This window comes from Oncorhynchus masou, chromosome 24, assembly GCF_036934945.1.
Source record: "Oncorhynchus masou masou isolate Uvic2021 chromosome 24, UVic_Omas_1.1, whole genome shotgun sequence".
Taxonomy (NCBI): domain Eukaryota; kingdom Metazoa; phylum Chordata; class Actinopteri; order Salmoniformes; family Salmonidae; genus Oncorhynchus; species Oncorhynchus masou.
The window spans coordinates 73,609,865-73,636,069 of NC_088235.1; the positions used below are offsets into that span (position 1 = coordinate 73,609,865).

The 26,205-nt window shown below is 44.2% G+C and overlaps 1 protein-coding gene across 4 annotated transcripts in view; it reads right to left on the reverse strand.

Moving 5' to 3' along the window:
• LOC135512603 (polypyrimidine tract-binding protein 1-like) overlaps nucleotides 1-21,917 on the reverse strand; it is a 29,031-nt gene extending 7,114 nt beyond the window's left edge. Inside the window, exons 1-15 of one of the 4 annotated variants that reach the window (XM_064934800.1) lie at nucleotides 21,814-21,917; nucleotides 21,083-21,136; nucleotides 19,202-19,232; nucleotides 14,561-14,624; nucleotides 14,224-14,396; nucleotides 9,697-9,843; nucleotides 7,396-7,626; nucleotides 7,200-7,310; nucleotides 5,676-5,853; nucleotides 5,391-5,471; nucleotides 4,964-5,106; nucleotides 3,301-3,334; nucleotides 1,909-2,001; nucleotides 1,485-1,701; nucleotides 1,250-1,327 (exon numbers count right to left, since the gene is read on the reverse strand). In XM_064934800.1, coding sequence (XP_064790872.1) covers nucleotides 1,250-1,327; nucleotides 1,485-1,701; nucleotides 1,909-2,001; nucleotides 3,301-3,334; nucleotides 4,964-5,106; nucleotides 5,391-5,471; nucleotides 5,676-5,853; nucleotides 7,200-7,310; nucleotides 7,396-7,626; nucleotides 9,697-9,843; nucleotides 14,224-14,396; nucleotides 14,561-14,624; nucleotides 19,202-19,232; nucleotides 21,083-21,136; nucleotides 21,814-21,821 — 1,643 coding nt within the window. In that variant the 5' untranslated portion in view covers nucleotides 21,822-21,917. The other 3 variants (XM_064934799.1, XM_064934802.1, XM_064934801.1) reach the window with 3 other exon arrangements.
• Nucleotides 21,918-26,205: the final 4,288 nt, after the last annotated feature.

Below are 26,205 nucleotides of genomic sequence, written 5' to 3' on the forward strand. Positions count from 1 at the left end.
AGTTGACAGTGCATGTCAGAGCAGAAACTAAGCATAGGAGGTCGAAGGAATTGTCCGTATAGCTCAAGACAAAATTGTGTTGTGGCACAGATCTGGGGAAGGGTACTAAAATATTTCTGCAGCATTGAAGGTCCAAGAACACAGTGGCCTCCATTCTTAAATGGAAGAAGTCTGGAACCACCAAAACTACCTAGAGCTGGCCACCCAGCCAAACTGAGCAGTCAGGGGAGAAGGGCCTTGGTCAGGGAGGTGACCAAGAACCTGATGGTCACTGACAGAGCTCCTCTGTGGAGATGAGAGAATCTTCCACAAGGACAACCATCTCTGTAGCACTGTACCAATCAGGCCTTTATAGTAGAGTGGCTGGATGGAAGCCACTCTTCAGTAAAAAACACATGACAGCCCTCTTGGAGTTTGTCAAAAGGCACCTAAAGGACTGACCATGAGAAACAAGATTCTCTGGTCTGATGAAACCAAGATTGAACTTTAGCCTGAATGCCAAGCATCAAGCGCCATCCCTACAGTGAAGCGTGGTGGTGGCAGCATCATGCTGTGGGGATGTTTTACAGCAACAGGGACTGGGAGACTAGTCGGGATAAAGGGAAAGAAGAACAGAGCAACGTACAGAGATCCTTGATGGAAACCCGCTCCAGAGCACTCAGTACATCAGACTGGGGAAAAGGTTCACCTTCCAACAGGACAACGAGCCTAAGATACCGCAAGAGTAGCTTCTGGACAAATCTGAATGTCCTTGCTTGGCCCTGCCAGAGCCCGGACTTGGACCCAATCGAACATATCTGGAAATAACTTAAAATAGCTGTGCAGCGTCACTCCCCATCCAACCTGACAGCGCTTGAGAGGATCTGCAGAGAAGAATGGGAGAAACTCCCCAAACACAGGTGTGCCAAGCTTTTAACTTCATACCCAAGATGACTCGAGGCTGTAATCACTGCCAAATGTGCTTCAAGGTACCGAGTAAAGGGTCCGAATATTTGTACTTTTTAAAATGTATACACAAACTTGGAGAAAAAAATTCTAAAACATGTTTATGCTGTGTCATTATGGGGTATTGTGTGCAGATTGATGACGCTATTTTAGAATGTGGCTGTAACGTAACAAAATGTAGAAAAAGTCAAGGGGTCTAAATAGTTCCCAAATACAGACTTTCGTAAAGACATCATACACGCGAGCAGATAGAAAATAAAGTTTTAAATTATGGCTGTTTGAGAAGGGAAAAAAGACAACTTACTGGAAGAACTTGAAGGCCTTGACCATTGCACCGGAGCTCGCAAACAGCATCTTGAGGTCATCCTCAACCACAGAGGGTCTAAAAAGACATTGCAAAACTTGATATGCTTTTAGCAGTAGTTTACCAATACATTTGTAGAATTTGTTTTCAGACAACGAAAGCAGTACCTCAGGATTAGCAGCTATCAAAAGGGTCAGGGGAATCATTGCAGGAGAAACTCCTCCAGTCTACTTACGGGATGTTTGAAAGGTGCAGGGTGGCTGAGGGAGGGAATATGTTAGAGTAGTTCTTGGAGCCGGGCTTCTTAAAGCGGTGAAGGGGTGAGTTGCTGTAGTCCTTTGTCAGGCCCTGGTCCTCATGGCCCTCGCGGGGCAGCTGGACATTGGTGTGTTTGGACAGGGTGACGCGCAGCGCTTTCCCGTGGAGCCTCTGGCCATTCAGGTGGCTCATTGCTGTTGAAAATAGAGTTAAGCAGTGAGTCTTATATTCAAAATTTGGGTATATTTCCATCGCTAAATAACCTCAGGTTATTTATTTTTTATCCCTTTAGAATCATTCTCAGATGCACATCACTCCCTACATATTGCTGTTCAGTTAGAACTAGTTCTTAGATGGTAGTTGGAGGTATTCCCTCCCAGGAAAGTGTAGCTGGGCCTTACCTAGCTGCGCCTGAGTCCCATCAGACATCTGGATCAGAGCGTTCTCCTTCTTGTTGAACAGGATCTTCACTCTCATCACGTCACCATATACACCTTCACACAGATTTAAAGGGGGGGACGGAAAGCCATTTGAAAATCAATTTAACTCTAAACCAGACCAAGCCATCCAATCAAAACCATGTCTTTGGGCACTTGAGATTTGGTTAACACCCATCTACACACCACAGGGAAGCTTGTGTATATGAATAACTTCAGTTCATAATCAAGATGCTCCTCTATTTACCTAAATGATAAGGGTGGCAAAATACATTCTAGCAAGAGTGACTGAAGCCACTGATCATTGCAATATTGCATCATGGCCACTAGTGGGAATTGGTAATTTACCATCTCAGAGGTACTTGTGTGACTTATCTACACCATAAAAGCCCATTTAAAAAAGATCAAAGTGTAGGCTACCGTTTGTACATCGGTTTTAATACATTCAAAGAATTGAAATAGTCTGAGAAAGGCTGTGGAACTTAATGTCACTATACTTGGACAGAAAAGGTAAAATAAGGGATTTATGTAGTTTATCAAGGAGGATATTATTTTTGCGTCTACAAAGGGGCGCCTCCCTGATAAATTGGTAAAAAACATTTAGGAAAATGAAGGCACTTAACGGTTAAAAAACAGACTGCAAGTCAGAAATTTAGAATAAGGATCAGAAGGAATGCAAAATTGGCCATATGTACTCTGCACAAATGGGAGTCTTGACCATTAACCAAAAGCAATTGACACAGCGTTCATAAAGGGCATGCAAGATGACAAAAATCAAACATGCAAACTATGACAATAGACAGATGATAAATCTAAATGTACAGTGGCAAAGTTACAGCATCTCACTGAACTTCCCACAAGATATTCTTATAAATTAACACACACAACGTGCAGTCTTGTCATTTGCACTATGTTTAAAGGAATATTCAACTGTGATCTGGAAATTATTCATAGGTTTTCTTGACATGAAATTGGTCCATAGTATTAAGACTAGTCTGCAATATTCATATAGCGTGGGACCGAAAATTGCAGCATTGAGACGTCGGCCCAAAAGTGCATTTAAGGTCCACGTGTTCTTGACCAATTTGGCATAAGTTGAAGATCAGACTCAAAACCATAACTATAGACCATTTCCAGAGAAAGAAAATAGTTTGATAAAGTCAAATCAGTATCCCTCTAAAGACAGCGGTAGACAGAAACCCCATGAAAATGCTGCAACTTTTTGCCAAGTGTCTCAAATCAACACGCAAAATATTTGAAAACTAAAATAACAAAAAAACTGAAACAAATTAGTTAAGAAAAAGAAAACAGAACAAACAAGTAGTAATAATAAAAAAGGTGCTAATGATAACATACCGAAAAGAATAAAGAGGCATTGGGGCGTAACTCTCTTTATAAGACAGCAGAGGAAGGCAGCGGAGGGAGGAAGGGACAGGAAAAAGATCGGAGGCAGGAGAGTGGAGGTTCAACATATCATCCACAGCGGAGGCAGTTCCACGGGGAATGGCAAAAACAACAAAAAACGGTGGTTGGATCATGAGGGTTAATAAATTGGACAGGAGCAAAGAATGGGAGGAGATGTGGCGGTGGTGGAGGGGTGGTATATGTAACAATATGATATGAGCAAAGATAAATGGATATGTTTACGTGTGAGTTTATATGAATGTGACGTGTACACAATGGATGATGTGGTATCATGGTTGAGAGAAGAAAGTGGGAGAGGGAATTCATGGGGCGTGCAGTCAGTTTGGCAAAACAAAAAAGTTTCCAGGTGAAGGTATTAAAACCAAAAAAGAGGGGGAGGGGGAATGGGAGGGAGAGAAACAAGAAAAGGAGGTAAAAAACAAGGTCAGTATACAAAGAAATATGAAGTGTTCCATCCAGTATAGAATGTGCTTTAAATCAGAGTGAAGATTACAAACCAACAATGAAACTAGGAGGAATGATACACATGAGGCTGAGACAATACTTCTATAATTCTGTCTGTGTTGACGGGCACCATTACTATTGAAGAGATACATTCTTTAAATTAATGATTCTAGAAATGTTTGTTGGGCTTAAGCTGAAGGCCATGTTAAATGTATAAAAGCAATATTGCCTCTAAATCTGATGAAAAATCGCACTGCATGTACGGAGGTTACGAAATGAGCTGTCCAATAATTTAAAGTTTTAGCATGCTCAGTAGATTAAGAGGGACTTGTACAATTACGTTGATGAATATAATGTTCAGAAATTCCACAGTTAACATACAATATATAGGTCCAACTGGATGTATGGTAAATAATAGCCATGTATGAGGGTGCAAATAACCTAAAGCTAATCTTCAATTTGAATGAAAACTTGCAAATATTTGGAATAATAGTGATTGAATGAATAAACTAATTAATATTCATTAAGTTAGTGTATCCTAAGTGTTCGCATCTACTGCTAGCGAAACTTCGGTAACGGGGATGGTACAACACTTTCAGGGGAGAACAGGCGTAAAGAAAAACACTAGGGAAAAGCCAAGAGCTCTGCTACACTGCATTATTGCAGGAAGTTGACAGTAATGGGGGCTCTATATCACCTAGGCATGACTTAACGCAAGGTTTGTTTGTGTGTGGGTGGGTCAAGGGAGAGGCCTGAAAAACATTCAATAGAAGTGGATACATTAACATCAATGTTGTTACTCGGAGAGCCAGCATATAATACACAGCCCAATTTACTTGGCGTGTGTCATGTGGGCCAACTGGAACATACATCTTTGAATATCTGCTGCAGTCCAATTCTCTCCCCAAAGTGTGCTCTCATTCACTCCCCTGCATGAAATTACAAGAAATGTACTGGTGCGAGAAATTGTGAAAACTCACGAGGTAGCCCATGCTTACGACAAGCAACTTCTCGGTGTGAGTGAGCAAGTGCACACTTTGGGGCGCAGGGTAGGGAACAGGAATAAAAACCCACATCCACAGAGGCTTCACAGCTCAACTCAGCCCATTTGGGCCACTACGGGTCGAGAGGGAGTCAAGGAAGGACTAACCTCTGGGTTGAGGTTGCTGACCAGCATGACACAGTGGCCACCGGAGAGTTGGTGGAAGCCCATTCTGCCTGCAGCCGCCGCGGCTGCAGCCACGGGCATGGTCAGTTGAGCCAGGCCTCCAGGGACACCGTGCATCGTCAGGCCTGCAGAGGGAAGCAAACGGGAGGCAGACATTTAAAAAAAAAAAGTTTTAACTCAGTGAATGGGTTGATAGAGTAAAGGCCGGACTGGAAGCCGCTGAGCACGACTGCTAATAGGTCAAGGTCCGCAAAAGTTTCAAAGTTGTAGTGTTAACATTCAATGGTAGTGGATGAGGCCAGCATCCCCCTTGAAGTGTAAAGTGTTAGTGAAAAGGTCTGTGTAACTACAATCCATCAATGTTGGTTAGGAGTGAGGCAGGTGTCAGAAAGAGGACGATCAGACTCACCTGTAGCTTGCTGAATGGCGAATGCCGGGGGGAAGGCATGAGCTCCTGCGTACGGGTTGGCTGAGATGATCCCGGGAGCACCTGGAGAAACACACATAGATACAGAGGAGTGTTAATTGATTAGTTACCTTTAGTTTGATGTAAAATATTCAATTATTACATGTTGAAAATGAATGGACAGGTGAAGGGTACGGGTTCAACTGCATAGCTTCCACCTGTCCAATCATGTCTAAATGAGAAGGGAAGAAGGAGGTAAATTTAAAATGTATTCACCATAGTACTCACCGAAGGCTGCAGCCATGGCCTGGTGGTCGATGGAGGGCTGGCTGTCTCCCGTGGGCAGGTCAGGCCGCGTGTAGTCGCGGCTTTTGTCGTTGTTGTACTTCACATTCAGGCTGGTCAGCTTGGAGAAGTTGATGCGGAGGGTGCAGCAGGCGTTGTAGATGTTCTGCCCATCTAAAGACTTCACCACAGGGCAACAGTTTCAGCATTAAATCAATTCTAATTTCTCACATGCGCCAAATACAACAGCTGTATGTATGCCTTACTGTAAATGCTTACTGACAAACCCTTATCCAAGAACGCAGTTCAAGAAGTTAGGAAAATATTTAACAAACTAAAGTATTTTTTTTAAATAAACAATAAAACTCAATTAAATGAGGCTATATAGAGTGGGTAATAGAGTACCAAGTTAATGTGCAGAGGTACAGGTTAGTCAGGGTAATTTGTACATGTAGGTAGGGGTAAAGTGTCTATGCATTAATAATCAGTGAGTAGCAGCTGTGTAAAACCAGGGAGGGGGGGCACCGCCAAGTATATAGGTCCTGGATTGCAGGAAGCTTGACACCAGTGATGGACTGGGTAATGGTACAGCTGTAGAACTGAGGATCTGGGGACCCAAGCCAAATCTTTTTAGTCTCCTGACGGTCTTGGTATGTTTGGGCCATGATAGTTCGTTGGTGATGTGGACACCAAGGATCTTGAAACACTTGACCCGCTCCAATACAGTCCCGTTAGTGTTAATGGGGGCCTGTTTGGCCCACCTTTACCTGTAGTCCACGATCAGTTCCTTTGTCTTGCTCCCATTGAGAGGTTGTTGTCCTGGCACCACACAGCCAGTTCTCTGACAAACTCTCCCTATTGGCCGTCTCATCGTTGTCAGCAAACTTAATGATAGTGTTGGAGTTGTTTGGCCACAAAGTGAAAAGGGAATACGGGAGGGGACTAAGTACACACCCCTGATGGGCCCCAATATTAAGGATCATCGTGGAAGACATGTTGCCAACTCTTACCACCTGGGGGGGCGGTGTTTCATCAAGTCCAGGATACAGTTGCAGAGGGAGGCATTTAGTCTCAGAGTCCTTAGCTTATTGATGAGCTTCATGGGCACTATGGTGTTGAATGCTGAGCTGTCGTCAATGAACAGCATTCGCACATAGGTGTTCCTTTTGTCCAGGTGAGAAAGGGCAGTGTGGATCGCGATTGAGACTGCGTCATCTGTGGATCTGTTGGGGCAGTATGCAAATTGGAGTAGGTCTAGGGTTTCTGGGATGGTGGTGTTGATTTGAGTCATGAACAGCCTTTCAAAGCACAAAATGGCTACTGACGTGAGTGCTGTGAGACCTTAGTCATTTTGGCAGGTTACCTTCACATTAGACTGCATCCAAGGATTTGCTCATTCATCTTTCAGGCTATTCTTTTCCCCACACTCCACACTTAGAACACATTAAAGTTAAACACAATGAAGAAAAATGGGAGGGGAATAAGAACTGCTGTATATTATTGTGACAGGTAGATGGCACTACTTACCAGTTTAGCGTGCTGTGCGGTCAGACCGTCCGAGTACTGCAGCAGGGCCTGGAACTGGTTGTTTTTGGTAAAGGTGATAATCTTAAGCACTGTGCCGAGCTTAGAGAAGATCTGCATGCAAAGAAGGCATGGTCAGGGGGAATACAAGCTCAGACCAATATACAGTCATTAATATATTGAAAAGTGTGTGTTTTACCTGGTGCAGCACGTCCAGGGTGACTGGGTAGAACAGGTTTTCCACTATAACGCGCAGCACAGGGCTGTGCCCGCCCATGCCCCCTGAGGCATCCACACTTGCCATGGGCATGCCCCCTGCCATGGGCATGCCCCCTGCCATGGGCATGCCCCCTGCCATGGGCATGCCCCCTGCCATGGGCATGCCCCCTGCCTGGACTGCGTTCACTGCCTGCAGTGCCGCCTGGGCTCTCTGAAGAGAGGAAGATGGTTCAATGGAAGTGGCAAGAAGCAAGAGAATCTACAAACGCTCAGATAGAGCTGACCTGACTCCCACAGAGAGTCAATACGTTTCAATGTTCCAAATGTTCTTATTAAACAGCCTCAGGTAAGTTGCTGGACATTTACAAGAAAATGCCAGTAAAAATAACTATTTTGGGAAGTAAAAAATTACATTCCAGGGTGCTGCTGACCACTGTCCGTGACATGTTTGTATACACAGTGGAAACTCTGGGGCCCGTTTGAGAGTAAAACACCCGGTGAGAAGAAAAACAGAGGAACATGGAGGGAAACCTAGTTTCTACCAGCAATACCCAAACATCTGGGAATGTTCATCTACACTGCAGCAGTGTTTATGTTACCTTCATTGACCTATTAGCAGATAAGACCAGAGTAGAGTAATTTGAAGGAGGAGTAGAGAAGACAGCTGGAGCTTCCTTTGGTCGCCATTGGCATATGGTCTCCCAGGAATGTGTTTAGAAAAGGGGGGGGGGGGTCTTGTTGGGAGGGTGCATGGTACACACTAGACCATAAGTTATCATTTGGAACCAAAATTATTTTCCTATCACGTCGGGTCTGAACACAACCACCATTTTTCCCCCGTTCATTCCACTGTTCTGACCAGCAGAAAAGTTGTGAACTGGTTCAAACCCTCAAAAAAGTACTGGTTTATATCATTCCATCAGGGGGGGGTTATATTATACTTTTTTAAATTTTTTAATTTACATGTGAAGTCAATTATTTTTGCCTTTATCTCATTAAATTACTTCAATCAGTGAGGATGGAGCAGGCAAGCTAGTTGTTTACCTGCATGACGAACAGACAAGTGTAGCTTAATAAGGCCCAAGATGCAACAGATTTTGCGGGTGGGGAGAGCGAGAGGGTTGAGGAGTCATAAAGCGCTGGGTATCTTAGGCACAGAATTATACCTACGAGGAGCGGCTCCTATAGAGGAACTTTGAATGTTCTTTGAGACAACTAGGTAACCAACTTAAGCTAAAAACACATATTACTTTAGTTAATAAATCCAACGTGAAACCCGATCACTAGGCCTATAGTATCCTTGACAAGCATTGGGAAAATTTCCTGTTCTTGCTAATTGAAGAAAATCCCCATCTTTTGAATCAAGCTTGTAAGGTCAGTACAGTAGCCTATGTGTCGGACAGGGGAGGGTAGCCTAAACATGCACTGGCAAAGATTTTTTAGCATGCAGGTAGACACTGGAATAAGTCTGAGTGAGGACTTCGCATACATGCGCTTTGTTTGGGGACAATTGATTTTGGTGTGCCTGGGATGCAAAGTTAATCTGTTCCCGTGCTTTTAAAGTAACACTTCTGTTCTGGAACATTATGGATCACTTTTGTTCCAGGAAGCATTTCAGTTCCTTGAAAAAAATCTATTTTCTGGTTTTCAGTTGTTCCCTGAACCGGGTCCAACCCCTGCAAGATATTCAGGGAAAGGTAAACTTGAGACCTACTTTATTCCGCACAGTGTAAGTTGAACAAATTAGCAGTCGAATGCAGACAGCTCCATTTTCAGCAACACAGCAGAATATAGGTTCATTCTGATTGGCTCAAGTTAGCTGACAAGTAGACTGGTGGTTTGTTTGTGCAACCACACAAGCCCTGGCAAGAACAGAATGTTTCCAAATGAGTCATTTTGACCCAGCAATACAGGAAACAGTAGAGCGCAAGACTCCAATTCAAAATAAAAAAAATAAAAAATGTGAACACTACCATAGCAAACTAGTCCGCTGTGGAGGAAACCCACTTCATGTTGGCTCTAAGCATCAAACACTAATTGCTCAGAGAAAACTACAAAATGAAAGTCAATGAATGAAGAGTAATTATGAAAGGTTCAGGGTGGCAGCTGAAATCCCTTGCTGATGTGTTTTGTAGACATGCTCCTTTGTCCAAGTAATGTTGAAAACATGAAGCGCACTCGAGTTCAGCCTTCTCTTATGGCCTTCCAGAAGTAGTAAGCCTGTACAGATAAAGGGTTATGCAACTGTTGAGAAGAAAGAAGCTGCAGCAGAATGACTCACCACTTGGTTGGGGGAGTTGTCCGTCTTGAGCTCCTTGTGGTTGGAGTACTGCATGAAGATGGGGTGGTTGCGGATGACCGGCGTCACCGAGGAGTAGTAGCTGACCATGGTCTGAGCTGCATCCTCAGTGTTCATCTCTATGAAGGCCTGGACACAGGAGAATGCCATAAGAACACAAGTCCAGCTGCGGATATCATTCACTCTACTACTACAACAGTTGTATGCTCCACTCTGGGTAACAGTTGGTTACTACTAGCTTATGAAATGGTAACAGCCGTTTCCGGTTCCAGTTGGAGCGAGCGGCCGCATCTACACTTCGGTCCGCAGGTAGTATAACTTTTTATAACTTTTCATTACATTTCGTTATAGTACAACGGTTTGATTTGTCTAATCTTAGCAATTTCTTCTTAGCCAGCTACATAGCCGTCTTTGTATCAACGACAATTGCATAATTATCGTATTTCGTCGTCCTAACGTATCTGCCCAGCAGCTAGCTAACATCCACTGTCCACTAGCACTGTAGAAACTATTACACTCAACTGAACGACTCGATTAGCGTAGTGTCAGCTAGCTACATAGTTGTCTTCGTATCCAAGATAATTGTGCAGTTTAGAGTGTGTAGACTTAGAGTGATTATCTTAATTTACCGAGGTTAGCTAGCCAGCTATTTGTCGTCCTTAACGTAGAAATGCTGCTAGCTAGCTAGCCAACAGCTAGCCAACCTCTACCGAATTGAACTCCAACTACCCGGTCAACATTCCGCGTCGTTCCACAGGTAGTATCACATTTTCATTTCACTTCATTACAGTACAACGGTTTGATTTGTTTGATCGTAGCTAGCCAGCTACATAGCCGTCTTTGTATCTAAGACAATTGTGTAGTCTAGAGCGATTTTCTAGGTTAGCTGGCCAGCTATTGTCGTTCTTCTAACGTAGCTAGCCAGCTAGCCCCGAATAGCAGCACTGTAGTAACTATTACAGTACAACGGTTTGTTTTGTTTGATCGTAGCTAGCTAGCTACATAGCCGTCTTTGTATCTAAGACAATTGTGTAGCCTAGGCGATTTTCTAGGTTAGCCAGCCAGCTATTGTCGTTCTTTTAAGTAACGAACACAATCAACCTTGCTAGCTAGCCAGCTAGCCCCGAATAGCAGCACTGTAGAAACTATTACACTCGACGGAACGACTTGATTAGTGTAGTGTCAACATCGCAGCCACTACCAGCTAGCCTACTCCAGCAGTACTGTTTCATTTCAATCATTTTAGTCAATAAGATTCTTGCTACGTAAGCTTAACTTTCTGAACATTCGAGAACTTGTCATTCAATCTCCTTTGCATTAGCGTAGCCTCTCCTGTACCCTGTTAACTATGTGTCTATCTATCCCTGTTCTCTCCTCTCTGCACAGACCATACAAACGCTCCACACCGCGTGGCCGCGGCCACCCTAATCTGGTGGTCCCAGCGCGCGTACGACCCACGTGGAGTTCCTGGTCTCCGGTAGCCTCTGGAACTGCCGATCTGCGGCCAACAAGGCAGAGTTCATCTCAGCCTATGCCTCCCTCCAGTCCCTCGACTTCCTGGCACTGACGGAAACATGGATCACCACAGATAACACTGCTACTCCTACTGCTCTCTCTTCGTCCGCCCACGTGTTCTCGCACACCCGAGAGCTTCTGGTCAGCGGGGTGGTGGCACCGGGATCCTCATCTCTCCCAAGTGGTCATTCTCTCTCTCTCCCCTTACCCATCTATCTATCGCCTCCTTTGAATTCCATGCTGTCACAGTTACCAGCCCTTTCAAGCTTAACATTCTTATCATTTATCGCCCTCCAGGTTCCCTCGGAGAGTTCATCAATGAGCTTGATGCCTTGATAAGCTCCTTTCCTGAGGACGGCTCACCTCTCACAGTCCTGGGCGACTTTAACCTCCCCACGTCTACCTTGACTCATTCCTCTCTGCCTCCTTCTTTCCACTCCTCTCCTCTTTTGACCTCACCCTCTCACCTTCCCCCTACTCACAAGGCAGGCAATACGCTCGACCTCATCTTTACTAGATGCTGTTCTTCCACTAACCTCACTGCAACTCCCCTCCAAGTCTCCGACCACTACCTTGTATCCTTTTCCCTCTCGCTCTCATCCAACACTTCCCACACTGCCCCTACTCGGATGGTATCGCGCCGTCCCAACCTTCGCTCTCTCTCCCCCGCTACTCTTTCCTCTTCCATCCTTTCATCTCTTCCCTCTGCTCATACCTTCTCCAACCTTTCTCCTGACTCTGCCTCCTCAACCCTCCTCTCTTCCCTTTCTGCATCCTTTGACTCTCTATGTCCCCTATCCTCCAGGCCGGCTCGGTCCTCCCCTCCCGCTCCGTGGCTCGATGACTCATTGCGAGCTCACAGAACAGAGCTCCGGGCAGCCGAGCGGAAATGGAGGAAAACTCGCCTCCCTGCGGACCTGGCATCCTTTCACTCCCTCCTCTCTACATTTTCCTCCTCTGTCTCTGCTGCTAAAGCCACTTTCTACCACTCTAAATTCCAAGCATCTGCCTCTAACCCTAGGAAGCTCTTTGCCACCTTCTCCTCCCTTCTGAATCCTCCTCCCCCTCCCCCCCCCTCCTCCTCCCTCTCTGCAGATGACTTCGTCAACCATTTTGAAAAGAAGGTCGACGACATCCGATCCTCGTTTGCTAAGTCAAACGACACCGCTGGTGCTGCTCACACTGCCCTACACTGTGCTCTGACCTCTTTCTCCCCTCTCTCTCCAGATGAAATCTCGCTTCTTGTGACGGCCGGCCGCCCAACAACCTGCCCGCTCGACCCTATCCCCTCCTCTCTCCTCCAGACCATTTCCGGGGACCTTCTCCCTTACCTCACCTCGCTCATCAACTCATCCCTGACCGCTGACGTCCCTTCCGTCTTCAAGAGAGCGAGAGTTGCACCCCTTCTGAAGAAACCTACACTCGATCCCTCCGATGTCAACAACTACAGACCAGTATCCCTTCTTTCTTTTCTCTCCAAAACTCTTGAACGTGCCGTCCTTGGCCAGCTCTCCCTCTATCTCTCTCAGAATGACCTTCTTGATCCAAATCAGTCAGGTTTCAAGACTAGTCATTCAACTGAGACTGCTCTTCTCTGCATCACGGAGGCGCTCCGCACTGCTAAAGCTAACTCTCTCTCCTCTGCTCTCATCCTTCTAGACCTATCGGCTGCCTTCGATACTGTGAACCATCAGATCCTCCTCTCCACCCTCTCCGAGTTGGGCATCTCCGGCGCGGCCCACGCTTGGACGTCACCTGACAGGTCGCTCCTACCAGGTGGCGTGGCGAGAATCTGTCTCCTCGCCACGCGCCCCTCACCACTGGTGTCCCCAGGGCTCTGTTCTAGGCCCTCTCCTATTCTCGCTATACACCAAGTCACTTGGCTCTGTCATAACCTCACATGGTCTCTCCTATCATTGCTATGCAGACGACACACAATTAATCTTCTCCTTTCCCCCTTCTGATGACCAGGTGGCGAATCGCATCTCTGCATGTCTGGCAGACATATCAGTGTGGATGACGGATCACCACCTCAAGCTGAACCTCGGCAAGACGGAGCTGCTCTTCCTCCCGGGGAAGGACTGCCCGTTCCATGATCTCGCCATCACGGTTGACAACTCCATTGTGTCCTCCTCCCAGAGCGCTAAGAACCTTGGCGTGATCCTGGACAACACCCTGTCGTTCTCAACCAACATCATGGCGGTGGCCCGTTCCTGTAGGTTCATGCTCTACAACATCCGCAGAGTACGACCCTGCCTCACACAGGAAGCGGCGCAGGTCCTAATCCAGGCACTTGTCATCTCCCGTCTGGATTACTGCAACTCGCTGTTGGCTGGGCTCCCTGCCTGTGCCATTAAACCCCTACAACTCATCCAGAACGCCGCAGCCCGTCTGGTGTTCAACCTTCCCAAGTTCTCTCACGTCACCCCGCTCCTCCGCTCTCTCCACTGGCTTCCAGTTGAAGCTCGCATCCGCTACAAGACCATGGTGCTTGCCTACGGAGCTGTGAGGGGAACGGCACCGCAGTACCTCCAGGCTCTGATCAGGCCCTACACCCAAGCAAGGGCACTGCGTTCATCCACCTCTGGCCTGCTCGCCTCCCTACCATTGAGGAAGTACAGTTCCCGCTCAGCCCAGTCAAAACTGTTCGCTGCTCTGGCCCCCAATGGTGGAACAAACTCCCTCACGACGCCAGGACAGCGGAGTCAATCACCACCTTCCGGAGACACCTGAAACCCCACCTCTTCAAGGAATACCTAGGATAGGATAAGTAATCCTTCTCACCCCCCTTAATGACTTAGATGCACTATTGTAAAGTGGCTGTTCCACTGGATGTCAGAAGGTGAATTCACCAATTTGTAAGTCGCTCTGGATAAGAGCGTCTGCTAAATGACTTAAATGTAAATGTAACTAATACACCCATCCCCTCTGAGTGGAGGGCAAGACAACCCTGCTAAAGCGAATGAGCTAGGGTTGTCATGCAAGACCACTTACCTGGTTTTTTCCTTTGAGCATGAGCAGGTTGGTGACTTTGCCAAAGGGCAGGCCCAGGGAGATGACCTCGGCCTCGTTGATGTCGTTGGGGAGCTTGCGCACGTGGATGACGCGTGACGGGATGCCCGGGCCCCTTATGTCACCTTTGAACTTCTTGCTGTCGTTGCCATTGGCTGTGGAGGAGAGGGAGCAAGAGAGCCTACTGTTGGGATGTACACCCTTTTGATAAATCAGCCGAATAGATCAGAATTGTAAGAGGTGGTGCTCAAACGTCGCTCAGTGTATTCAAAAGTTTACTTGGTTGATATTAATACAAAACGGAGGTTTAAACACTGACCTGTTGCGCTGGTCATTATATAGGGTCCGTTTGCCACGCAGGAGAAAAGCTCGTCTGATCCTCTCTGCAAAGGGAGAAGGACATGCTATTGAGACCAATGCAGAACTGCACCACCAGCATCATTTTAAAGACATGACCAGCCCAATGACTGAAAAGTACATTTCTCACGTTTTATTTTTAGGTAAGACTTATGGTTTACAATGGAAGTGGGAGGAACGTCTTGTCGGCGTATGCATTGGGACCAAAAAAAGAAACACGTAACAGCCACAGGTAAAACCACCCACTTTGACCTATCAAAATAATGTGAAAAACAATATTGACAATCACAAATCTTGGCACAGGTCCCCTCCATCACAGCCAAAACAAACAGATGGACTACTAGGCTGTCCCTTTACTAGCCTTTCCCGTGGACCTGTATGAAGGTACCGGGTGACCCATTGTCTTGTGACAACGGGAACAGGAGAAGGTTAGCTGCTTAGCTAACATGAAGAGTTATGTGAACCTGAGTCTACAGCCCGCGAGCAAGTAGAAGAAACAGACAAAGAAAAACGAGAGGAATGCGCATAGATAAGACCATACGCAGACTGACAGGGATACAATGGCCGGACTTGCTAACCTCGTTAAGTCCTCTATGGCCTAAGGTAGGGGAGGGGGGGGGGTGTAAATGGACAACCCAATCTCTCTCCATCCCAACCCCCACTGCCCTTGCATTTCATGTGCATGCATGCGCTTGTATGCATGTTGGGGTCATCCGTATTGACATAGGTTTAAGGGAGGGAACCAGAGAATTCAGTGGGAAGGGAGGAAAAAAACAATTCGGTTTCTGGGTCGCCAAGCAGCAGGAATGAGAGGGCGGGAGAGGGACGGGGGAGCAGAAACCCAAGTCATGGGCCTGGTGGTACATCACTTTGCAGTCTGGCACAACTCAGGTGGGTACTGGTAGGGGGTGATGGCTCAAATGGTGGCCTGCTCACACACTCCCCCCATAGTCGATGGACCAATCCCCCAAAAATCAAATTAGCTAAAAGCCTCCACCTAATTTTGCTTGAAACAAACTTATAAGTTTCTTATATCACCTACATAGCCCAACTATATTTTCCTTGAACTATGAGCCTATACTGATAAAGAAAAGCAAAAACCATAGTAAAACCTGATTTAAACAAATACAGAGCCATAAACAAACATACAATACCCTATAAAACAGAGGTAGTATGCTTTACAGCATGTGTAAAACAAGGCTGAACACCATCTGTCCTCTATAGTCTATAGCACCAACAATAGGGGGAAACAGAGACAACTCTCAAGGAAATGATTCACCACCAGCCAGCCAGCACTTTTCATGTTAGCAACAATGTGGACGGGAAGCTTTCTCTGGTTAACACAAGGAGTACACAGCTAAACAGCCTTCCGCAGTGCTGAGATGGCAACAGAATGTGCTCTCTTCTCCCCACCAACCCCTCAAAATTCCACTGGTGCGGGACTCAATGAAAACCATATGTAAGGGGTATGGGGGGGCACGTGTAGATTGTGTGTAAAGGTTTGCAAAAGATGTTTGGTAGCAAAAAGCATGTTCCTGATCCGGCTACAGACTAAAAATAAAAAAATTAACACTTAGCAGGACTGGCAGGCCAAGTCACAGAGCAGGCTTTGTCTGCCACTAACACTCAAATGGCTTTTACAAGGGTAAGGAGAACTTTCTACTTAATTGGCCAGACTGTTCGGTTAAAAAATATATAACTTATTGATTGAAGACATAACACTTGATATGTATTCAGTTATCAAAAGATAAGCCCGTTAAGTATTATGTCCTACAAAATATCTATGAGATAGAACAAGACTTGTTAGAATACGCAGTTAAGATGCAATGCTTTAAAAAGCTGTGCCAAGGCTTTCAGTTGGTTAGCAATGTTAATGAAGTGAGTGGTTTTCTAATGGAGTTTTCAGAGGGCCTAAATTAAAAGATTAGAAAGGTGTGGAGAGGGAAAGCAGTGGGGGTGAAAAAGACTGAGTAGGCAAGCAGGAGACAATGCACCGCAAGAATGGGGTCGTTACCAGGGCAGCACTGAATGTCACTCCGTCCCCATAGAAACCCTAGACTGTGGCTCCAGGTGAGGTGCGCTGCTAAGCCACACCCGTGACTCTTAGCCTAAATACACACGACTGATTCTCTTCAGACCCACAGCCAGGTTTCAAATTCTCCTGGCAATTACCCTGCCGCACACAAATGTTCGCAAAACAAGTTTAAAAGGCCAGTTCCGATAAAAATAGGGGAGGGGGCCTTGGAGGTGGCCAAGTGAGAGCTTGTCACTTATCAACATGTAAATTATTGAACGGCAATTCAATCCTCTGCCTCAAAGCTCATGCACATTGCACCGAAGTTAGATCCAGCATTCATATCCCTAACGTTCACAGCGCTGTGTTTTAGGGACCACCTGCTGTCTACATCGGACTGACGAAATGTTTCATGCCATGAAAAAAATCATTGCGCACTTGGCGAGTTCTGTTCAGAAGTGCTAGTACTCTCAGCCAGCAAACACTAATGGTGTATCTGAACCCCTTAAAGCCACTAAGTCGCGGCTGCCGTGAGTTTTAATCTACTTCGTAGCCTATATGCTGGCTACCTAGAAACTTTTTCCAATGGCGACTGAAATGGTCAAACAGGCCACCCAGCCCTTTCCCATACCATCCTTTCCCTAAACAGATTGTGTGGGGGAAAGAGACCAGAGGAAAAACATGCATGTTGAAAATGGGGGCAAACACATTTGCATGTGGTCAATTGGTTCCATTCACCCCACCACCCTCTCCCATCTTTGAGGAATGAGATTGAGAGGCCATCTCCACAGCCAAGGTAAATAGGCCTAGTCGTTACATTTAATTACCTATTCCTCATCTTTAAAATCTATATATATTTTTTTTAAAGATATATATATAAACAGTTTTCCAAGCCTATGGAAAAAAAAAAATTACATTTGAGGATTGAACCTTTTCACTACACCTCCATATTGTGCATTACAAGAACATTGACATTAACTATTACATAGGCCTAAAATAGCTGCAGTCTTCTCCAGGATAACTATCACTTACAAAAAATATAGGCCTTTTATATCACAATAACATCAAAGTAATACAAATGTTGCACTCGCCTGGTTACAATTTTGCTATCTAAATGTTAAGGGGCAACAATTTGTACTGATCCAAATTACACAGTTCCACCCAAGAGCCTCCCAACCATTTTGAAACAGTCAACAGGCCATTCTTTGAGGCCAGCAGTTTGTAATGACACACCCCAGGGGGAGAACAGGAAACACAAGAAGCAATTAGAAAAATGGAGTGAAAAAAACACCCACATTCCAGCAAACTGCTCCCTTTTCCTGTGAAGATAACCTGGCTATGTATTACCACCACCTTAAGGTTACCGATGTGTGCTGGCTTGCATGTAACAAAATGGCCTTCTCATATGCACGTGGTACCTGTAAGAATCAGTCTTTGTGCTGTGTGCTAAGAGTCCCCCTTGGCTAGGTACATACCACAGACGATTATCTCTGCGAAAAAGAGATGCGAGGAATGCCGTTGCTGTGGGGTGGCCTTACAAGACCAACCTGGGAAGCAGCAGTAACAGTCTGTAGAGCATAGACGTGCAACACGCACAGAGTCAGGAACACCGGCTCCGTGTGTTTGCTCACCATCCCAAAACCACATATCCTGGAGTCACTCAACATCCATCAGGGGAATGAGACAGCACTTACAACTGCATATCTGCTGCATAGAGCATAAAATTCCTCAGATTTCCACCATCTAGAAACATCTGCTTTTGCTCAAGTTAACTAGCCCTGGCCAATAGACTGCAGGGGCCATTTGATGGTAAAAGTAGACATTTTCTTGAGAAAGGACTCGAGGGAAGTATGGGACCAGCCTATGAGTGGTACAGCATTACAATTGGCTAACACTTACTGGGACATGTGCTGGTGTATCAGTGAAGAGACAAGTCCTTAAGCGAGACTAGCGCTTGGAGGAGCCAGAAAACTGGAATGTAGCAAGAGCATTCCCGACAATGCCAAAGCCAACCAATAATTAGGCTTGACTGTTTCCACAGCAACAGCAATGTTCTCACCACACAGGATGAAAACAGTTTGGGAAATGTAAGCTTGGTAACTGGTTACCAGTGAGAAGGCAGAGTGTTTTACTTTTGCTTGCCCCATTAAAAAAGTATAGCCAAATGTCACGAAAGAAAACATTAGGGAGGCTTTCCACTTAATTGTATCCTTTACTTGGTGCATGCCTCCTCTACAGTTCCACAACACGTTTTAATCAGTCAACTACCATGAAAAATGCTAACAAAAGGAACCTGTTGGGTGACTTGAAGCCAATTAAAAACTTGCAACCTAAGCAAACAGGATTTCCCACTGCCAGATCCAAACTGGTTGTAGGTGTGCCTTCACATGCTAGCTTCTTTGAAAGCTTTCATTTCTCATGGAGCAGATTGTCTGCATGGCTGCCGTAATAACAAATGCAGCCTGAGCAACAATTGGTCAAATCCACACACGGCTACATCCATAGGTCATTATAATCCGAAGCCCTTCTCAAACACCTCTTGACATGTTGAAGCAGAGGAAAAGCGAAAGGAGAAAAGAGGGTGCCTACCTTTGTACCAACTGTAATATCGTGGACACTGCTGTGAAGAAAAGAGCAGACAGGAATGTTAGAAGCAGTAAGGATGAAAAATTAAAATGCCCAAATTAAGGTTAAAAGATCCAGAAACCCCAAAAGGTAGAGAAAAGCTAACTTGATTTATTTATCAGATGCAGAAAAGTTGGAAAGCAGACAGTCAGTCACTGGTACAATTAGGCTACTCAACTTTTTTAAAGTGCATTTTATTGTCCAAGTGTCTAACAGTAACATGAAGCAAAACTGCCACATGGGCTGCCAAGCCAACAATAAAAAATAGTTATGTCAAAATAAGAGCAGGATGTTACCTCAGAAAAAGCTAACTTAAGACCAAACACTTCCAAAAACACTAGCAAAATAAACGTGCTTTGCACTTAGGCCTGAACTAAAGTTAATAGGCAGGTTTCCATGGACCCAGGTTTATACTACAAAAGCAATGTCGCAATGTTTATTTTCTATGCGATCCTTCTAAATGTTGACAAAAATCCATGGACAAGTTCATGGAAAAGTAGCTAATGACATGTCATTTTTATTTAAGCTTTATTTAACCCACAAGTCAGTTAAGAATAAACGCTTATTTACAATGACAGCCTAGGAACAGTGGGTTAACTGTCATGTTCAGGGGCAGAACGACAAACGTTTTACCTTCTCAGCTCGGGGATTCGATCTAGCAACCTTTGTTACTGGCCCAACGCACTAACCACTAGGCTACCCGCTGCCCCTCAAAGGAATCATGCAGAACATAAAATTGTTAAGTTTCATAAACCAAATTCGCAATAGCATTTGACATCTGGAGCTGTACTGCCACCATTAAGGTTGGGTGATAGATATGTTACAGATAGTTTATTATTTTAATACAAATAAGACTTGGGAGATTGCCAGTGCCTCACCACTTCTAAATGTATGTTGAATGTCCATAATAGGAATTACTAGAAAGTAAAAAGTTAGAATGTATAATTCTACCAAGATCAATTAGAAAAACAAGGTTGACCAATTGTCTAAACTGCATTTAAGGCAAAGCATTCCCTTGATACCCCCTAATGTTAAAGGTGGAAAGAGCAAACAGTTCCCTTTCCCACAGCTTTGCCCATGAAAAATGAGTGGTATTTGGCAGACACTCGGTTGAAGATTAACCTCCACATCCTGTTTCTCATGTGAGACAGCCAGGAAACTCAGCCCAAAAGCTCTCTCAAGCCTTCCTCCCAACTACCACCCTTTCTCAATTACAATTAGATTGATCAACCACTGATCAATATAAATAATTTAACCAGTGGCTGAAAAAAGCAGTAACATAAGTATGTGCCGTTCTTTAGGACAAAAGGAATACACATATGCAAAATGGTCTTTTGTGGCAAATATGCCCCTCAAACTCCCATAAGCCACATTTCTGCAGCCATGACAAATTCCTTGTGGTTTCTAAGCCCACACATGACAATTTTACAACAAAAAATGCTAAATGCTTCCTTTACACGTTGGAATCTACTGAAACATCAAACTAAATTCCATCTTTTAGGATTATATGTTTTCAGAGTAGACTTGATACAAAGTACACAAATAAAGGCTACATTGACTGCAAGGGGGAGGATAAGCAAGACAATGCAAAAGCTCAAATCACTCAATTCTCACACCAAGTCATTGCATGCTGAGAAACCTGATCACCACCATTATGGAGGTTACTTAGCATCAACGGGCATCTCACAGTGCTACATGAATGAGACGTAAAAATGTATTCCAACATACAACAAAAAAATCTAGGTGATATGAAAATGAGTCTAAAAATCATGTTTATTATCCGATATTCACAACTAATGAAGTGGCACCTTGCATTTAAAAATGTATATGAAAATAAGAACTTACTCTAGTTCAGTGACGTAAGTAGATCCCATAGGATACAAATCAGTCTCTAGACGGCTGGAAGAAATGTGGGGTTAACAACAAGCCAATAATATTATATTTTCACTGTTTACTCTAAATTTCAAGCATAAGTATTACTTGTGTACAACAAGCATGGTTGGATAGCCACGTTAGTAACGTCATGGAAATACTTCTAAAACTAAGATAAAAGCTATAGTTTAACAGTCAGCAAAGTTAGACAATACGGTAGGTAGATAGGACCATCTACAATACAATATCCTGGCAAACATTCTTGCAACACACTAATCCAACGCCGTACTGCCACAGGTGGTTCCAATTTTCAGTGGCTAGAACTAGTGCCTTAGCCAAGCTAGCATCCATACCACAGAAAAGCTAACTAGTCCACTCAAAATGCGTCAGTCTTGCTTTTTATTAACCAAAGAGCAATTTAGTCTAGACAAAAACAACAAAAAAAGACACAAAAAAAGGAAGCCTGCTAGTGTTAACTACAACGCCAAAGCAACCATGTTGGTTGGTTGGTAACTAACGACGTTAAGCATCTCGGAGTATCTCACGGATGCACAGCAAATAAGCTTAACCATGTTTCCATCGCAACCAAAATACAATAACACAATACTAGGTTAACTAGCGCATTTTCGTTACAGGATATATTTAATAAAGCATGTTAGTTTGTTGCTCTTTTCTCGAGAGCATAACTTCTTCCTTGAACTTACCCGTCCATTGCACAACACGGAACTAGCTACACAAGTTAGACCAACAAGTCTGTAGCCTGGCTGACTTTTCTTATACCCTTACAAAATGGCGGAGAACAGAGAAGCGAAATGTGATTAGCCTAGTAAAACCCAACGATTGGGGAGAACAGAACAATTGTGGGCGTCTGAGACGAGAAGTGGGTGCTGATAGGACAAGACGAGAGTTGCTAGAGAAGGGCGGTCTTAAAGAAGTTGGCCATGGACTTTGATTGTAAATGGTCAATTGTCAGTCGCAAATTAAATCCGCGTGACCATGAAAATATTGTTATTTTCATATTTTTTTTAAATGCAGAATGAATTTGTGATACAACTGTCTACATATGTGTTGAAAGAATGGCATATCCTGTTATTGCATGGCTGAACCTGTGCTTCCAACACAGTAAATTCGTGGACGACTGTAAAGGAAAATAGGCAATACATTATTCTTCATTGCTCTAAAGAACAAATTAAGGACAAAGACGCTATCAAATATGCAGATCATTTTTGACTATTTATCCAAATGCGTTGCTACGATTTCCAAGAAACAGATTCAGCTTTGGGCCTATGGGCACAGTAAAACAAATTATTTTTTCACAAGATGGCCTAAATCTGTGAGCATGGCCTTGACAAATATTGGAGATGTACTGGGAAGACAAAAACAGTATGGAATAGATTGTATACATTGAAACCCTTACTTCTCTTTGCCGTGTCAGTGACATACCCTCTGTTCCGTAACAGCTGCCTAATCAGACACTTATCAAGTCGGATTGCTGTCGTTCGAATTTCAACCTTGTCTGGCATCAAAGGTTATGGGACTCCTTTGATGTGGGAAAGCTTCTGGAGTGAGACAGAGGGAGATCGAGCCTCCTGTACCACCTGGTCCCAAGACTCCTCCTCACTGCTATGGCAACATCCTGAAAAAATAGCTAAATTCCTCTACCCTTCACAAAAAAACAACAATAAGACAACATATGGAGATGGGTTGAGTGCAATTTGATGCAAAATGGCTAGGATACACTACAGCAGATTTGCCTCTATGTATATTCACATTGAACAAATACTGCGAGAATGAAATAAACGTAATCTGAATGGAGCAAATATGCAGTTGAAGCTCCTGGACTCAGTATATCACAAGGATCTTTCTGTATCAGGTAACACACCATAAATAATTACCTCACATGCTCCCTTTCAGGAAATTACTTTTCTGTTTGGGTGCAGGTAACACACCTGCCCATAGATGAATAATTGATGGGGCCCACATCGACCAGACTGAAGCCCATTGTCTCTCTAGGCTTAGCCTACAGCACTCATCATTACACAGCCAAAATACATTAGGCCACAGGTATGTATGTCTCTCTGGGCTTGGGAGTCATGCACTGAAGGGGAATATATGAACAATTAGGCTGTATTCATTCTTAAAAGTTCTAAATAATATTTTGTATATAGGTAATGTACCCTTACCTAATAGTTTGAAATAATACATACGAGTAAGAATACACTAAGACATCAAAGTAGCTTCCATTTATAGCCAACCAATACAAACATAGTTCAACATAGGCCTATAGTCCTACATGACAGCTGTTATTAGGCTACCTGATGAGTACAACAAATAAAGGATATTTATGGCATTTCAACACATATTTATATTAGTTTTGTGATATTAATTTACTCTTGATAATGTTTTAATCTGTCCACATTCAAGTAACTTACAGTATGCCTAGCCTAGGCTTCTATCTTTTTTTTATGGAAATATGCTGCAGGAAATTTGAGAAATTACTTTGCATCCAAATCATGGCTGATTCCATCTGAAATGTTTAGCATGTGCAGGTTATTATACACAATATATACACATGTATGTGGACACCCCTTCAAGTTAGTCGATTCGGCTATTTCAGCCACACCCGTTGCTGACAGGTGTATAATATCGAGCACATAGCCATGCAATCTCCATACACAAACATTGTCAGTAGAATGGCCTTACTGAAGAACTCAGTGACTTTCAAAGTGGCACCTTCATAGGATGCCACCTTTCCAACAAGTCAGTTTGTCAAATTTCTGCCCTGCTAGAGCAGCCCCAGGTAACTGTAAGTGCTGTTATTGTGAAGTGGAAACATCTAGGAGCAACAACTGCTCAGCTACGAAGAGGTAGGCCACACAAGCTCACAGAACGGGACCGCCGAGTGCTGAAGCGCGTAGCGTGTAAAAATCGTCTGTCCTCGGTTGCAACACTCATTACCGAATTCTAAACTGCCTCTGGAAGCAACATCAGCACAAGAACAGTTCGGCTGGAGTGGTGTAAAGCTTGCCACCATTAGACTCTGAAGCAGTGGAAACCCGTTCTCTGGAGTGATTAATCACATTTCACCATATCCGACTGATGAATCTGGGTTTGGCGGATGCCAGAAGAAAGCTACCTGTCCCAAAGGATAGTGCCAACTGTAAGGTTTGGTGGAGGAATAATGGTCTAGGGCTGTTTTTCATGGTTCGGGCTAGGCCCCTTAGTTCCAGTGAAGGGAAATCTTAATACTACAACATAAAATTACATTCTTGACGATTCTGTGCCTCCAACTTTGTGGTAACAGTTTGGGGAAGCCCCTTTCCTGTTTCAGCATGACAATGCCCCCGTGCCGAAAGCGAGGTCCATAGAGAAATAGTTAGTTGAGATTGTGTTGCAGAACTTGACTGGCCTGCACAGAGCCCTGACCTCAACCCTATCAAACACCTTTGGGATGAATTGGAACGTCGACTGCGAGCCAGGCCTAATTGCCCAACATCAGTGCCCAACCTCATTAATGCTCTTGTGGCTGAATTGAAGCAAGTCCACACAGAAATGCTCCAACATCTAGTTGAAAGTCTTCTCAGACGAGTTGAGGCTGTTATAGCAGCAAAGGTGGACCAACTCCCTTATAATGCTCATGATTTTGGAATGAGATGTTGGACGAGCAGGTGTCCACATACCTTTGGTAATGTAGTGTATTATTATGGCAGTGGCACACATTTTTGTCATGTCGATTGACTTAATTTTGAGACAGGTTCATGTTCAGGTTCATGTGGCCTGCTCTTTTTATATACACTAAGTGTGAGCGACACCTTGTGGTTAACTGATGCATTGTTGCGTGGTGAAAACGTTCCATACTTTTCTGTTTTATTTGAGTGTTCTAACATTCTCATTCCAATGACAGATTGTATTTAATGACAGTCAACGTAGAGTGTTGTCACGATGTTCTATGATTGCTTGTTGATGTTTCAAAAGCAAGTGCACCGACTCATGCTCCACATTGCATAGGCTAGAATTGTGTTTTAAATGCAAGAATACGGTTGGTCATTGATTTGAATTACCACTCTATTGTAAAGGGCATTAGGAGAAATTGAATTGTTTTCCACCGATCTATTTTGCATTTAGGCTACATTTTCTCTTCTATACAGCTACACTATAGACTAGTTTGAGTTTTCAGACTAAGGTTCATTTTGCTCGGCTATAATGTACACTGAGTATACCAAACATTAGGAACACCTTCCTCATATTGAGTTGCACCCTTTGCCTTCAGAACAAGCTCAAAAGGACGGGGCATGGACTCTACAAGGTTCTCGAAAGGGTTCTTCAGGGATGCTGGCCCTTGTTGTCTCCAAAGCTTCCCACAGTTGTTTCCCCTTCATCTACACTGATTGAAGTGTATTTAATTAGTGACATCAATAAGGGATCATAGCTTTCACCTGGATTCACCTGGTCAGTCTGTGACATGGAAAGAACAGGTGATCTTAATCTTTTGTACAATCTGTGTATTTTCTCCAGTTATCTGAGGAGACTTTGAAAACCAACAGAACCTGAGAGGACTATTTGGCCAGTTCAATTAGTTTATAAAACTGTCACTGGTTTTCAGACACTCAAAAGCTTACATTTGTCTTTTTTTTAAACTATATATTTAAAATGGCCCATCTGCCATGTCTCAGCAAGTGCAATGCTTGAACGTCTGAGCAAATTAATCACCTGGGCTCACTGCCATGGCTCCCACTGTCCCCACAAGCTCTCACACAAAATTAATTGGAGATGTGAGGATGGCCATGGCTACGTTTGGGAATTCACACTTGCCACAGAGGTGAAAGTTGACGCCTATCCTCAGATGAGGAGGAGGAAGGGGAGATTGATTATGCACCATTCATGGGGAATATCATGAATGAAACTGGGGATGAATCTGACATTAGCCACTGCAGCCTTGTGACCTGTGTGTCAAGAGAAGGAGGAGATGCCCCAGTGAGAAAGCCAGAAGAGGCCTTGACTGGAAACAAAGGCAGGAAGCCCAAGCAGCAGAGAGCGGTGAAACAACCTTTTGTTTTCTAGGAGAATTGTTCAATAGGACCCCAAAGGCAATATCC